Source organism: Indicator indicator, chromosome 23, assembly GCF_027791375.1.
Source record: "Indicator indicator isolate 239-I01 chromosome 23, UM_Iind_1.1, whole genome shotgun sequence".
Taxonomy (NCBI): domain Eukaryota; kingdom Metazoa; phylum Chordata; class Aves; order Piciformes; family Indicatoridae; genus Indicator; species Indicator indicator.
In genome coordinates this window covers 4705866-4721716 of record NC_072032.1, presented here as the reverse complement: position 1 = coordinate 4721716, position 15851 = coordinate 4705866, and the positions used below count along the sequence as shown (strand labels likewise).

The window sequence follows — 15851 nt, the reverse complement described above, 5'->3', positions numbered from 1 at the left end:
CATGAGGGTGCTAAACACTGATATCTTCTACCACAAAACACAAACTCTAAACCTACCCTAAGGGCTACATGTGACAGGTGTCTTGCAATTCTGAAAAGAGATGGCAGGGCACACAGAACACAAACAGGATACAGGTTTGACTACTTACAGCTGCAGAACTGACTCTTTGGGATATTTGTTTGGCATTCAAAGTGCTCTTAAAAAATGATAAAAATCAAAATTGACAATTCATTTTTTCCAGAAGAAAGACAGGTTCCACAGGTCTCCTCTCCGGTGACTACTTAGTAAATCTTAAATGACAACCTCAGTAAGTTTTAATAGGGAAGAGAACAGAAGCTAAAGTACAAACTGCATTTGAACTTTGTGTTTTATTTTCACTTCTAAGGTTAAAATTTCAAGATGGTTGGGTGAGAGAGAGAGAGAGAATAGCTCAGGGTATCTTTCTTTATTACAAAGCTGAAGAAAACTTGTGAGAAATCACAGTAGATTTTGCTCTGATTAAAAACAGCAAAGCAAAATGGCAGTTGCCAAAATCTTGACTGTGTTTCTTGCTCTTCCCTAGCAAGGGAATCACTTGATTGCAACTTGCCTCATCAGATGTTGTTTTAACACCTCTTGAGATGCACAAAGTTGATGTCTATGCTCCCCTGAAGACAAGAACACGTTTTTCAAGGCTCTAGGCTGCAGCCACACTGCAGTGCAACATATGCTGTCCTGTTCCTTCAGATAACAAACGTCGTCTCTTCAGCCACACAAACAACTCACTTGGTCTCCTGAGACGCCTGACTGAGGTCTCTTCAAATAGGCATCAACTGCTTTGTGGTCCTGGGTAACACACTTCTAATGCAGGGCTAGGTGATTCCAACCAAGGTATGGTAACTGAGCTGCCTTTTCTGAGCAGCAGCTGAGGCAATTGGTTGTGATTCTGAAATTCCCAGTGGTAATCCTTCTGGAAAGACTATAAATATTGCACGCCCACCATTACATGTGATGAACAAATATTGACAGCACACTGCCTTCTGCAACAGTCAGCCACTCACTTCAGTCGTGAGAGAGACTCACTTAAAGAGAGTTTTTAGACTGAGTGAACATATCCAAGATTACAAAGACATCTGGTGATGCAGCTTCAGAAACCTGAGAGGAGGTTGCATCCAGGTAGTGGCCAGCCATTTCTCCCAGTAACAAGTGACAGGACAAGAGCAAACAGCCTCAGGTTTAACCAGGGGAGCTTTGCATTGCATAGTAGGAACAATTTCTTCACCAAAAGGCTGGTGAGGCACTGGATGATGATTCAAGTGGTGGAGTGTCACCATCCTTGGAGATATTTAAAGGATGTGTAGATGTGGTGCTTAGGGACATGCATCCTGGGCGGCATCAAGAGAAGTGTGGCCAGCAGGTCAAGGGAGGTGATTCTCCCCCTCTACTCAGCTCTGGTGAGGCTTCACCTGGAGTACTGCATCCAGTTCTGGAGCCCCTATTACAAGAGGGATATGGACATGCTGGAAGGTGTCCAGAGAAGGGCCACCAGGATGAGCAGAGGGCTGGAGCACCTCTCCTATGAGGACAGACTGAAAGAGTTGGGGCTGTTCAGTCTGGAGAAGAGAAGGCTCTGAGGTGACCTTATTGTGGCCTTCCAGTATCTGAAGGGGGCTACAAGAAAGCTGGGGAGGGACTTTTTAGGATATCAGGTAGTGACAGGACCAGGGGGAATGGAATAAAGCTGGAAGTGGGGAGATTCAGGCTGGAAGTGAGGAAGACGTTCTTCCCCATGAGAGTGGTGAGAGCCTGGAATGGGTTGTGCAGGGAGGTGGTTGAGGCCCCATCCCTGGAGGTGTTTAAGGCCAGGCTGGATGAGGCTCTGGCCAGCCTGATGTAGTGTGAGGTGTCCCTGCCCATGGCAGGGGGGTTGGAACTGGCTGATCCTTGTGGTCCCTTCCAACCCTGACTGATTCTATGATTCTATGACATGGTTCATTGTGGACGTGGCAATGTTAGGTTGACGTTTGGACTTGATGACTTTAAATATCTTTTCCAACTTAAATGACTCTCTGATGCTCTGGTACCCTGGTGTGAAGAGGATTCAAACCTTAGAGCCTCAGAAAGGGAGGGAGTAAAGTGACAGAGATCTGAACAAGGCAACAGCAGTGTGTTTCTTTGTCCAGTGGGAAGAAACTATATATTATGAAAGCAGAGAATCACTTTGAGGTGATTCTTGACCAAAATTGCATCTAATATGTACATTTGCATCTGATGAGCAACTCCCTCAGCTTCCAGTGCTGCAGACACTAGCAGTGCTGCTGCAAGGCTGCCCAGCAACACAGGCTGAGCTGAATGCTGCCTCTCCTGGAGTGAGGGTGCTGGGAAAAGCTCCCTCCAGGCCAATCTGCAATTGGAAGGGTGGGAGGAGAGAAAGAGAAGAAGAATGGAAATAGGTTGGAAAGGAAAGCTGGAAGAAGAAACAATTGCACCAAGGAAACACTTTTTTCATGACTTCCACATGTGCAAAGTGGGGAGAGATGTTGTCTGCTGGAGCCCTCCACTCCTGGGACTGACTGATTTGCCTAGAGCCATAAGGAATAAAAGCAAACCAAGTCAAAGTGATGCCAGACATCCCAAGGTTATTACTGCAGCTCTCCCTATATGGAAAATCAATACACAAAACACATGAAAGCCCAGATTGCAGCACTGTGCACTGTTCAGCAGCAGCCCCAGATGAAAGGTCATCAAACAGGAGTACCCCGGCTACCACAAAATGCACTACAGCAGAGCCAGGCAAGCCAGAATTGGAGGTTTCCTCCTGATTTTTGTGGTTCCTTAAGAAATCAAAATAAGGTGGAAAATCAAAGCTTTCAGGGAAAAGTCACAATAGCATATTACTGTGCAGCTATCATATTTGCTGGGTTAAAAAGCGGACTGAAAATTCACTGTGAATTCTTATGTTACACTTCACCTGTCTCAGAGCCAGTAAAGATGGCTGCAGACCTTTTGTTTTGAGATTTCAGGTAAAAGCCTATAGCCCTAACCACAGCAGATGGCATTGCCAGCTCACAAGCATGGTGTGGGACGATTTTATTGGCTGAAGTTCATAAACTGACCTGCAGAAGGGGCTGAAAGGGGGACTCAGGTTCTGCCATCACATCACTTGGTCATTTTTAAACAAACTTCTTCAACAGCCTGAGCAGCTGGACTTTTATCCCTGGCTTTTACCTAGGTGATGCCTAGCTTACATTTTTGAGCATAGCTTAAATGCAGGAGCAGGTGAGACAGCAGCATTAAGGAACAGTAAAGTGTCCAACCTCAGCCACTGACAAGCTGCCAGAGGTTGTCCAGTCAAGGAGAGAAGACAAGAGAGAGGGGAAAATACCCCCACAAGCAAAACCCACTGTGCTATCAAAGTGTTCACAGAAGATAAGTAACTGGCAATTATCTAAATCACGGACCACTGAATACAGGAAAAAAGAAAAAATGTAGCAGACTCTGAGCATCAGCCTCATAAATTTGCCTCTTAACATCTTAGTTTAAAGAAAAGGAGGAAGAGGATAATCCCCTTAATAACAAATCCAAGAATCCCATGGAGAGTAAAATAAATAAGTAAAGCAGAATACATTAGAGCTTTGAGATAAACTCAGGAGTTATAAATATTATGTAGGTCAAAAATTTACCAGCTATCAGAGGACAAAATGTGTAAGATTCTGGTGGTTCACTGGTTTAGGCTGCTACATGTCAGGGAACTTTCAGAAGAAGTAAACCTTGATCAGAAAATGCTGAAGTGTCTGTTATTCTGACAAGTTTCCTAATTCAAATATGAATTTTAACTAGGAATATTTATTACTTTATAAGTGAACCTTGAACACAATGTTTAAGAGGGGTCACAATCTAAACAAAATATTTCACTTGATCTCAAATTTTTTTCCCTTATCTTTGCTCCATCAACTCTTTGCCAAGTTTTTTATTTTCATCTGTAAGTCAGGGTTATATTTTTTTCAGAAACTTTCAGATAAGCATTTCTGACCCTACACTACCCCAGCCACGTTAACTTGTTTGCAATTGGTAAATGACCTCATGAAGTTCAACAAGACCAAGTGCAAGGTCCTGCAGCTGGGTCAGGGGTATCCCAAGCTCTGATACAGGCTGGGCAGGGACTGTCTTGAGAGCAGCCCTGAAAAAAGGGACTTGGGAGTGCTGGTGGATGAGAAGCTCAACATGAGCCAGCAGTGAGCACTTGCAGCCCAAAAAGCAAACCAGAACTTGGGTTGCATCAAGAGAAGCATAGCCAGCAGGGTGAGGGAGGTGATTCTTCCCCTCTACTCCACTCTGGTGAGACCCCACCTGGAGTACTGCATCCAGTTCTGGAGCCCCTATTACAGGAAAGATCTGGAGGGGCTGCAATGTGTCCAGAGAAGGGTCATGAGGATGAGCAGAGGGCTGGAGCTCCTCTGCTATGGAGACAGACACAGAGCATTGGGGCTGTTCAGCCTGGAGAAGAGAAGGCTCCAAGAAGACCTTATTGTGGCCTTCCAGTATCTGAAGGGGACTCCAAGAAAGCTGGGGAGGGACTTTTTAGGGTGTCAGGTAATGATAGGACTGGGGTGAATGGAGCAAAACTAGAAATGGGTAGATTCAGATTGGATGTTAGGAAGAAAATCTTCCCCATGAGGGTGGGGAGACACTGGAACAGGATGCCCAAGGAGGTGGTGGAAGCCTCATCCCTGGAGGTTTTGAAGGCCAGGCTGGATGTGACTCTGGGCAACCTGATCTAGAGTGAGGCATCCCTGCCCATGGAACAGGGGCAGGGGGGTTGGAACTGGATGATCCTTGAGGTCCCTTCCAGCCCTGACAAATCTGTGATTCTGTAATGTTAACAAAAAGTGAATTCTATGAATTATGCAGAAGAACATAGGCAATGTTTTCAAGAGTATCTAAATTTAAGGTCCTATATGTAAATTCATCTGCCTTCTCTGTTTCTAAGTATAACATTAAAGATGAAGTCCAAATTGCCTTTAACACTTAAAACACCTTAAAACTTGTTCCATTATCATCACAGATTAGCTTTCTACAAACTTCCTGAGAAATTTGGCTCAGAGGTCTCCTCTTCAGTATTAAAAGAAGTACTGATGAATATTTTATCAAATTCTGTTTATTCATCTATTTAATCATCCAAAAAGCTAATACAAAAACCTGTCAACATCTAACTGGTCCTTATTTAGAGCTAATTCTGATCTTACCACTGAAAACTCTGCCTAGATTTCAGTCCTTCAGTCTGGAAAAGTTAACCACTCTTCAAAAGAGAGCTTCCATATATTTATTTGACTATGGGGCAAATTACATGGCATGGTATTTACAGTACTGACAGACCTTCCACAAGCCCATCCTCTTCCTTTGCCTGGTAAGAATGCATTTGATTTAATTGGTCTATAATTTTGTTGAGTGGCAAAAGGGCAGTTCTGTGCTTCAAGCTGAGAAGCTGGTTTAGATGTGTGACCTATCATTAAATCCCTCTCATTTCCTTCCTAGGCAAGTCATTTACATCATTCTGCTTCCACATCTGTGCAAGGGAAATCCTATAACCTCTTCAGAATTCCCAAAGCTATTAACAGCAGACACCAAATCATCTATAAACACATAAAATGCTGAGATCTGATGGCAGAGCCCAACTCACAAGTGGTTTTAATACAGTCTTATGAGTTACCAAGCAGCATTGGAAGGGAATGTTGCTGCCTCCTGAAGGGCTTTTTCTTCCAGAAAGGACACTTTATAGACTTTGTCTGCTGAAGTATAACCTTATTATGGGCTGGACCTTGCAATAATATACAGTGTGGGAGAGTTTCAAAGGAACCTTTGGGCTTTGCAATTCCAGAGCCTAGCAGCAATTCTCTGTCCCTGAGCTCTGCGCAGCAAAGATATAAAACACAGAGGCCCACAGCTCCTGCTCCTGTTACAGCACCTTGCAGAGGAGAAAAGCATTTCCCAACCCCTCAGCTGAAGCAAGAGACAGAATCTTCCTTTTGCTGGAGCCCACAGAAAGAAGGAAGTGCAAGACACTATTATGTAATGGTCAGATTGGAACCTTTAGCCAAACCCCACTAATTTATGCCTGCCTGCACTTTATCCCAAACGAACTGTAAAAGCACTCAGACACAGAGAATCCTGTAAAGTGATGCAAAGTGTAAGAAAATCAGCTCCCAGGTATGGCTGAACGAAACAGCAGGACCTATATTAGCACTGAAGAACTACTCCAGTGCATTTAATATCTTAAAATGACAGGAGATGTTTGCTTATTCCCAGGGACCTCAGGGCAATTCCTGTAGCCATAGTTACACTGAAAGCACAGCTTTTTATGCACCTAGCAGTCGCCTGGTTTTGGCACCAAGCTTTACAAGATAAACTCTCCACAATCCCTCAGCACTACCTGAGGCACTGCTCTTGCCAGGCTTTTCCACCAGATCTCCTTGCTTAGACTCAATATCTTCTAGAAAAGAACACTTTAAAGTCAAATCTGAAAGCCATTCCAATGCCCAGACTGATAATGCTGTTTGTTTAGTGAACTAAGAGTAAGATTGTAAACCTGTACTTTGTAGATCCAGCAACTGCAGCAGAAATTAATCCTGTTCTATTTGGGTCAAGAAGCTTAATCTCCTGATTTATGTGAGAACAGAAGTACTACCATCACATCCAAATTATTACCTGAGTCCTGAACCAGCCACGCCTGATAAATGCTAACCAACCTTGAGAAACACAGAAGCATATTTATAACAATTATTTTCAGCATGCTGCAAATCTTACAATGCTGTTCAGTACTGCAGGGGTGTGACACAATAAGTGCCTTACAAATAGGCATTCCTCTTGAAATGGGATCATAGAAACAATTAGCCTTATTTTTAAGGGGTAACAGGTGGTCTGCTACTTCAGTATTAGTGTCTTAAGCTCATAAATAAGGAAACTAAACTAGACTAATTCTTTTTCAGAACCTTGTAATGTGACCTCTCTACTCTGTCCTGGTGAGACCACACCTGGAATACTGCATCCAGTTTTGAGCTCCAGAGTTCAAGAAAGACAGAGAACTGCTGGAGAGAATCCAATAGAAAGCCACGAGGATGCTTAGGGGACTTGAGCATCTCCCCTGTGAAGAGAGACTGAGAGCCCTGGGGCTGTTTAGTCTGGAGAAGAGAAGACTGAGAGGGGATCTGATCAATGTCTATCAATAGCTGAGGGGTGGGTGTCAAGGGGAGGGGGCCAGGCTCCTTTTGGTGGTTCACAGTGATAAGACAAGGAACAATGGGTTCAAACTTGAATATAGAAGACTGCATCTCAATATGAGGAGAAACTTCTTTACAGTGAGGGTGAGAGAGCCCTGGAACAGGCTGTCCAGGAGGGTTGTGGAGTCTCCTTCTCTGGAGACTTTCAAAACCCACCTGGATGCATTCCTCTGCAGACTACCCTAAGTGATCCTGCTTTGGCAGAGGGGTTGGACCTGATGATCTCTTGAGGTCCCTTCTAGCCTCTGATACACTGTGAGACTGTGACCTCCAGGTAGACTGCCAGATCATGTCATGTCACAGCATTTTGGCACAAGGCAAATAACATTACAAGTTGTGAGGCAATGGGAAGTCAATCTTCAGGGAGGCTCAGCCTTGCTCAAGGTCACAGAAACTGAAGTCAGGTCTCCTGGCTAACAGCTCCCTGATTGAATCATCCTACTGCTGCTGCTGGAGTGATTCATTTTATGAATTACACTCAGAAATGTGTCAGCAGTTTTATTGTCATCCCAAGAACACAGTGATTTTGGAATAGAAACACAGATCATTAGCTACATTCTTCTAAATAATAATTTTCTTTTGCTACTGTAACCATGAAAGAAAAAGGGTTAATTTGGTCCAGAATCTAGCCATGAGGTGTAAAAAGGAGTGATGGTCAGAAATGGAAGGGCAAAAAAAAAAGCACAACAGAAAAAGAAAAAGCAGAAAAACAAGGTCAGGAAAAGGTGATCACAGCATCACAGTATCACAGTATATCAGAGGTTAAGAAGGGACCTCAAGAGATCATCAGGTCCAACCCCCCCTGCCAAAGCAGTTGATGAGAAGTTGCAAAAAAATCATTATGGAGAAAGATGGAAGAGAGAGAAGTTGGCTAGACAAAACCAAACAAGCTTGTAAAAGAGCCCTCCCTGAAATCAAATCAGGAGTAATGAAGAACCCCCCACTGCTCTGACAGCAATGTTCTGCTATGAAAGGGTAACAGCAACCGAGTGCATTGCTCCCACAGATGGGAAAATGCCCCTAGCAAGAGCCATCAAGAATGCTTCAGAAGTACCTTAGTTAGACAGAAGAGATTTCAGTTTCCAGGAGTAAGGCTCCTCCTCTGCCTGAGAAAACAGTGGGGAAAAATACAAACAACAAACCCTGGCTTACGTTTGTATTCATTTTTGATGATTATATTGCAATAAATGGGTACAGGCTGCATAAGAAGGACATGACTAATACATATCTGTGATAGAGGTCCTGCCTTTGCAGCAGGACTCTGCTGCTGCAGGGTGCTGGAGCTACTGGGAATCAGGGCTTATTTCAGAACCAGAAACAGGGAAGCAGTTCCAGTCACCCTTTCTAGGAAATGCCACACAGGGTGGAACGAAACCACTGTAATATTACCTTCTACAGTAGTTTAGCAGTCCTGTACAAATACTTGTGCCATGACAGCAAGCCTGCAGCCACTGCCTGGCCTGAGCAATAGGTTTTCTCCTGGCAGCACAGGGGCAGCAGCCACAGGAATTCTCAGTGGGGTGAGCACGCTGCCAGCCCTGCACAGTGGCCATGGCAGCAATTTGAAGCCTGCTCATTTCCAATATGCTCCCATGCCAGCCACAGGGGAGAAAATCCTGCTGCACCTCTGCTGCTGAGAGAGCCAGAGGAGCTTGTGTGGTGAGCACACGTGGAGGGAAGCTGAACAGCTGCAGTGAGGAGAAGCAGAATGTGACACATCAGTAGATTGGAAAATGGTAGTGGAGCGTGAAGCGTGGAAGCTGGGACTCATGCTGCTCCTCCATCAGGGGGGAAATGAGGAGGAAATGCAGAGGTCTCCAGGAGCTGCAGAAAATCCATCAGCAAGCATGATGAATGTTTCAAACACACACCATTATTCGGGGGCTGTCTGGGCAGTATGCCTACCGTAGGCTGTCCTTGCAGAATCCTGAACAGTAGCACTCATCTTCCTCCAAACAGTGTTCAGAAGTTCTCACAGAACCTCCTTAACATTGTCCTACTGGTTAGATGTTACTGCACTTAAGACTCTGAGTTAAGATGAAAGGCTTCCAAATTTCCTCCCTCCTGTTACACAAGAACCTTGGCACGTTCCTCTAGGCACGTTGGGATGCTCAGTAAATAATTAGATGAAAGTAAGCCCTGCACACAGGATAATTACAATAGATACAAATCATCTAAATTAATCACAGGAAAATCTCATCTGCTGTTTGCCACCTTAGCACAAACCTGACTTTCTTTTATGGACTTACCTGTACCCATTTCATCTTAGCATACTGGGCAACCAATTAAATACTTATTAAGTACTCTAATATGCTTATTACTAATTTTACCATTTCTTCACAATCAGCTTCTCTGAGCTCTTTTCTCTTCTTTGCCTTTCAAAGATTCAGCACTACTCATATAACCACTTCCTCCTTTCTGGAACAGTTTTGATTGATCAGTTGATACTGGTTTTCCCCCTAGCTGTTATCCTAAGTTGAAAAGGGTGGACAAGGGACTCAACTTGCCTAACGTTCTGCCCAGCACAATGTCCTGCCCATCTACCACCGCCCTACCAGATTATTCTCTGTGTCTATGGCTCAGATTTAGGTTTGAGCCAAAGTATAAGAACCTACATTTTATAATCAGGAGCTCTGAAATGACACACTGGTCTGTATTTTGCAAAATTGCTCTTATTTTCAGACATACCAAATCAAAATCCCAGGTTTTAACACACAGACACACACACACACACACCCCACAATGGTGTGGAACATTATGCTTCCCCATTTCTGCCTCCTCTCAGCAGCCCCTCAGCAGCAGACATTGCTACAGGTGCTGAGGCAGGCTTCAGACCTGCTTCCTACTATGTGCTCTTGATTGACTGCTCCTATTTCTCCAAGCAATGACCCCTGCTCATCATAATAGGAAATAAAACCTTGCTGAAAATACGATGCTTGGATTCCTTCTCTCTACCCAGAACTACTGGGAGGGGAAATGGATGTCTCTCAAGTGCAGGATCATATGCACAGTGGTCTCTTAACACTTGCTCACAGGTCCTTGCCATTATCACATAAATCTTTTTTATGCTGCACTCCCACCAACCAGTCATTTTATTTTTGGCTTCACTACAGTAAACTTAATTTAACATTACAGCTTTTGGGTAGTTATTGGTCTACTTTCATGATTAATGAGTTTTAGACAGGAAATTCATAAAAACAGAACAAAAGAATCTATAATAAGCATGCAGTGAAGACAGAACTGTTTTTCCTTAGAGTAATTGTATGCCTGAGCACAAAGGAATGCAAAGGTCTCACATTAGGCTACAAAATCACAGTGGAAGGTCAATCTCAAAAACTTCCACTGAGACCTCTGCATTAAGCATCAAATGAACTACAGGACAGAATAATAACACTGAGTATCTGTTGAAGTGTGCACCCATTTAGCCCACACACCCTCTACCTTGATGAGTTATCCTACATAGTATGGTGAACCCACACACCAGCCAGGACAGTCTACTGCTCACTTGTGCTCTTATCCAGGTTTGCTGGTTTGGGGCTTTCTGTGGGTTGTAGTTTGTTTGTTTTCTAAATGAGGTGCAGTCTTTAACCAGAATCTAGTCCAGGTGCTGCACTGTAAAACATGTAGAGGTCAAAAGGAGATGAAGGTTTAGAAGCAGCCTCAGACTGCATGGTTCAGTGTTTTGGTAGACAGGCAGGCAAAATAGTATTGAGTGTAGACTGACACATCTGATCAACAAGAGCTGAAGATTCCTTTCTAGCTCTGCATGTAGAAGACCAGGATGGAGAAATGCACAGAATGTGTCTGCAGAATTTTTATGGGAACCGAACCAAACCTTTCTCCATCACATTAAACAGAAAAATGCCTTCCTCAGCCTCCTGTTTAAGAGAACATACACTTCAGTAGAGTAACACCATTGACATATTGCAGGTAGTACAAGGACTTAGAATATGAAAACCCTGTAACAGGTACCCACCTCTGACGCAGCCCTGTGAAAAAGCCAACACACAGGACTCAGACAGGGAAAGCTGCAGCCCATAGCTGCTGTTTAGCCACTACATAGCTCATGTTTCTAACAGCCACATTCCTAGTGGTTGTTCCAGGTATGCTTTTAATTTTCAGCTGCTCCACATTCTGTTTCTCAAGGCTTTCTCTCATACTCACACCCCATCCAGGGGCACCCACCAAATCTTTCCCTTCCGTGGCTTGGTTTTGGTGGAGCTATATGAACCTCTGCCACGGATCACAGAAGGGACCTCCAGAGATCAAGTCCAACGCCCCTGCCAAAAGCAGCATCACCCACTTGACACCCACCCCTCAGATATTTATACACATTGATCAGATCCCCTCTCAGTTTTCTCTTCTCCAGACTAAACAGCCCCAGGGCTCTCAGTTTCTCTTCATAGGGAAGATGATCAAGTCCCCTAATCATTCTTGTGGCTCTCCACTGGACTCTTTCTAGCAGATCCCTGTCTCTCTTGAATTAGGGAGCCCAAACCTGGACACAATACTCCAGGTGTGGTCTCACCATGGCAGAGCAGGGGGGGAGAAGAACCTCCCTAGACCTGATGGACACACTTTTCTTGTATTGGTATGCTGAGATGGTGACTCCTAGCTCACAGCTCAGTGAAAGCTCTGACTGCTTTAACCCTTTGAGTTCCACTTAATAGCTTTGTGGATATCAACTAGGCAACTGCTCATCAGCTGTGAATAAAACCTGGAATTTCTGCTTAGGGTGGTCTCTCACAGCAATCCACTCACTAGCAAACTATGGATGGAAAAAAACAACTTGATTACTGGGTGTACTTCTGGAAGCATTTGGAAAAATCTGAAGATGAACTGAACAGTCCTGGACAGAAGTCTTGAGCAAAATGATGTTGTCAGGTTGCATCAGCACTCTGGTGGTGCATCACTAGAATGAAAGTGAATGGTGACACTGTTTGCAAGCAGAGGATGCACCACTCCAGAGAGATGATGCATTCACAACATACAGACTCATATCATGCAATTTCACAGTGAAACCTTCCTGAAGTAACTGTTCAGGTTATTGACAGGAATTTTCCATAGTTGACAACTTCTGCTGATAGAAGTGTAAGATAATTCTGCTCTCTATGTTTCCAGACATTCTGGTATGGTCTCTAAGGAAAACGATAGCTGAAGAGAATTATTCCTTGCAAGCTAACGCAGTCATACCGAGTTTTGACAGCTTTTGACAACAATTGTTTTGCTCTGAAAGACAAATGTCAAAATGCTGCATTTCCCTGTAAGTGCCTGCAAACATTTCTCAAGCCAGCTGCATGTCAGGAAATGCTTTCACAGCTGCAGCAAACACCCTTTTGTGATCCTGTGTAATTTATACTACTTTAAAGTATCAGGAGGCAAAATATTCTATCAAAAGATAGCCCACACCCTTATTACTTTCTTAAGTGTTCTGCATGGTTTGTCAAGCAAGAATATGTTTGTCACCTTGCCTTTTAGCTTGGATGAAACAGACAGCTATTAGTTGTTGTGACAGCTGGGAAGTGTAATGTTCAACCCATTTAACTAATAAGTCAGTGTATGTATAATCAATATTTATTTTGTCTTAATATGAGAAGCCTGAATATCCTTAGCTGCCCCTTTTTCCAGAAGCAGACAAACAGGAGGATGGATGCACCAGTTGCATTAGCACCAATGAAAATTAAAAGGTGCACTGAACGAGGGAAAAACATCACTGTTGATTCATCTCCTCCCTAGCAGCATTACACAAACAGAACGAGAGCAAATACCAATTCCTACATCCTGCAGCACATATGCCCTCAAAAAATGTTAACTATTTTGTTGATAATTAAGCTTAGTGAAGATGAATTCTACTAAATTTGTCTCCCGTAGAAAGAATTTACTTTGTTGAGCTGACTCTGGATTGGCACTATGGAACTCAGTGTCAACTCATATCCCATACTCCAAGAATCATGTCCATTGCCCCCAAATCACAATTATAATGGTGTTTTGGGGAACAGAGGATAAAAATGGAAATTATTTCCCCCAGGTGGTACATTAGGGGATATCTGCGCTATTTGACACTACTATTCACCAAAAATTATTTAGAGGCCCTAGAAATCCTTTCTGCTCTCTCTGCTGGTGTGGTTGGTTGCTTACTATTGCAGAGCATCTTCATGGAAGCAAATCTCAGCATAAACCCAGCACATGAAATGATTCAAAAGGGGATTTCTGTAACAGAGGGATTCCAATATATTAGTTTATTAAGCAGGGTTTGTATCTCTAAGAACTTCAACTCGCCTTAAGCAAATACAGATTTTTCTAAGATAGGATTAACCTGAGATTGTTTGTGAACATTGGTGTGGCCTTCAGTCTTCAAACCCAGTGCTGATCTTAGCACTGTTTGTTCTCCCAGATTGTCACTGAGCTCCTTGTGCTTCTGCAGGCTTTTATCTTGTAGCTGTGTGGGCCTGGAAAAGTCCTCCACAGGACTCTCTTCCATCTCATACTTTCAGGATTTATTTCAGAAACTGAGATAGTTAAAGATTTTTGTATTCATTCTTTTGGGCTTGAAATCACCAGCAGCTCATATGTCCAAGAAACACATAACCTGCAGAACCTTTGTGCTTGGTGGTTGTTCCACTTCAAGAAACAAAGCAAAAAAAAATTCAGTTCTGACTTTGCAGCAGATTAAATTTATATTACCGAGCTCAGGCATAGCATAGCTTGGGCACAAAAACTCCAGTGGCAATTGCAAGAGAAATAAAATATGTCCTTAATCACCCAGGCACCCTTGCTGAGTCCCACTGATTTTTGATTAAGCAGCACAGATAAACACAACCAACATCGTCCTCCCAATCAGGGGCTCAGCGGGAAAGCAGCGCTGCCGTACTGCACTGCAGCTAAAGGCCCTCATCAAGAGACAATTCTGACCCCATGAAAGGCCTCCTGTGCTTGTGGTATCCACAATGTATTCCACAAATCCTGCCAGTTAAGTTACAGGCGTTTTTGCAGTCATAGAAGGGTTGTTATTGTGTTTTATTTTTTCTGATAATCGCTCTTCCTGGTGCTTCCAATAGAACACCCACTGTAAACACACTCAATGGGTCAATTTCCCTCTCACTTATAAAGTCCACTTAATCTTCCCAGGCTCCATGAAAGACTTTTGGTTCAGTAATGATGCAGGAATATTTTTAAAGAAGAATTTCAAAGAGAGGATTTTTTTTTTTTTAATTTATTTCTAAATTAAGGTTTTACACAGGGCAGGCATCGTTCTCAATGACAGCCTGCCCAGTCCCTGTGCTTCCTACTAAGGAACACACAGAGCCTCTGAAATTGTGCATAAAGGATGAAGAAGTTGAACATTAGTCCCAGGATTTGTGTGGATCTGTGAAAACCTACAGAAGTTGTTCCTACAGAAGGAGTTCCTCTTCCATTTCTGTGTAGAACTCCATGGAAGCTCAGCTGCCAAGAATCAACAGCCTCAAAACTTTACAGAGTCCATCGAAGCACTGCTTCCCACTATATATTCTCTCTCTCTCTATTTTTAATATATATATTATACATATATATTATATATTATATATATTCCCCTCTATAGATATTCTATATATATTCTATACATATATAAAATATATATTTTATTTATTTATTAGAATATAATATAACATATATTTTATATATATATATCTCAATCATATGTTCCATTTTCTCCTTTCTGAAGAATAAATACCCTAATTCCCTCCCAGTTCCCACGAACACACCTCAGGTGACTTGCAACTTCATGAAAACCACTCCCCTGTGTGTTAGAAAGCCTGCAAGGCAGACTTTGCTCAGTGGCAGAATCTCAGCTGCACTATACAAATTAACATTGGTTTTGCCACATACCTTTTTTTTGTTGGTGGGACAAATGTAGAAGTTGTCAATAACAATCCCGGACTGCAGATTCAACTTTGTGTACAGTGTCCCAAAATCTGAGGACCTGAAAGAGATCAAACATCTGTAAGTGCTCTCTTCTAAAGACTTCAGCATTGACACTCTGCAGAGCCCTCCCACTTTGCAGCACTGCCTATCCTTGTGCAATGCTTCTCTGCCATCCTGTATTCTCCAGCTGCTAAAAGAAACCTGTGCCTGTGAAGAACATCTTTTCTAGGTTTGAAAAAACACAGCTAGTTTGTCTGTGTTTTGCAGTGGTGTGTGGAGCTGGTTTTCACCCCATGCAGTGACAGAAGCCCCACACATACACCCTTGAATCACCACCCACAAAGTGGGGAAAAAAGAGCAAAGGCTCAGCAGCAGCTACTAACATCACCTTCTCGGCTACACAGGGAGAGCTCACCCCAGAGCCTGGTGCTGCACAAGAGAACAATTTGGCCTGAGATCTGGAAGACTTGTAAGGGACCTCTACTGGACTTCATACTTGGAAAAGGCATCCAACCACTCCCCTGGATCTTTTTTCTAACTAATAAAGTCAGATTCATTCCTTGGCCATCAGTATGTCCTACAGACAAACCCAGGAATATGTCAAATGTGGGTACTCTGCAGAAAATCCTGCAGTGAAACGTGGCATCTGTGCCAGGCACCTGCATCAGCAATGTCTGGTATAAACAGAACACA

The 15851-nt window shown here is 43.2% G+C and overlaps 1 protein-coding gene across 1 annotated transcript in view; it reads right to left on the bottom strand.

The window, feature by feature from the left end:
- The window catches only part of SORCS2 (sortilin related VPS10 domain containing receptor 2), a 535405-nt gene that overhangs the window by 190485 nt on the left and 329069 nt on the right, over window positions 1-15851 (bottom strand). The window contains exon 3 of the mRNA XM_054391420.1: window positions 15123-15216. Coding sequence (XP_054247395.1) covers window positions 15123-15216 — 94 coding nt within the window. The remainder of the gene's footprint in view (window positions 1-15122; window positions 15217-15851) is intronic.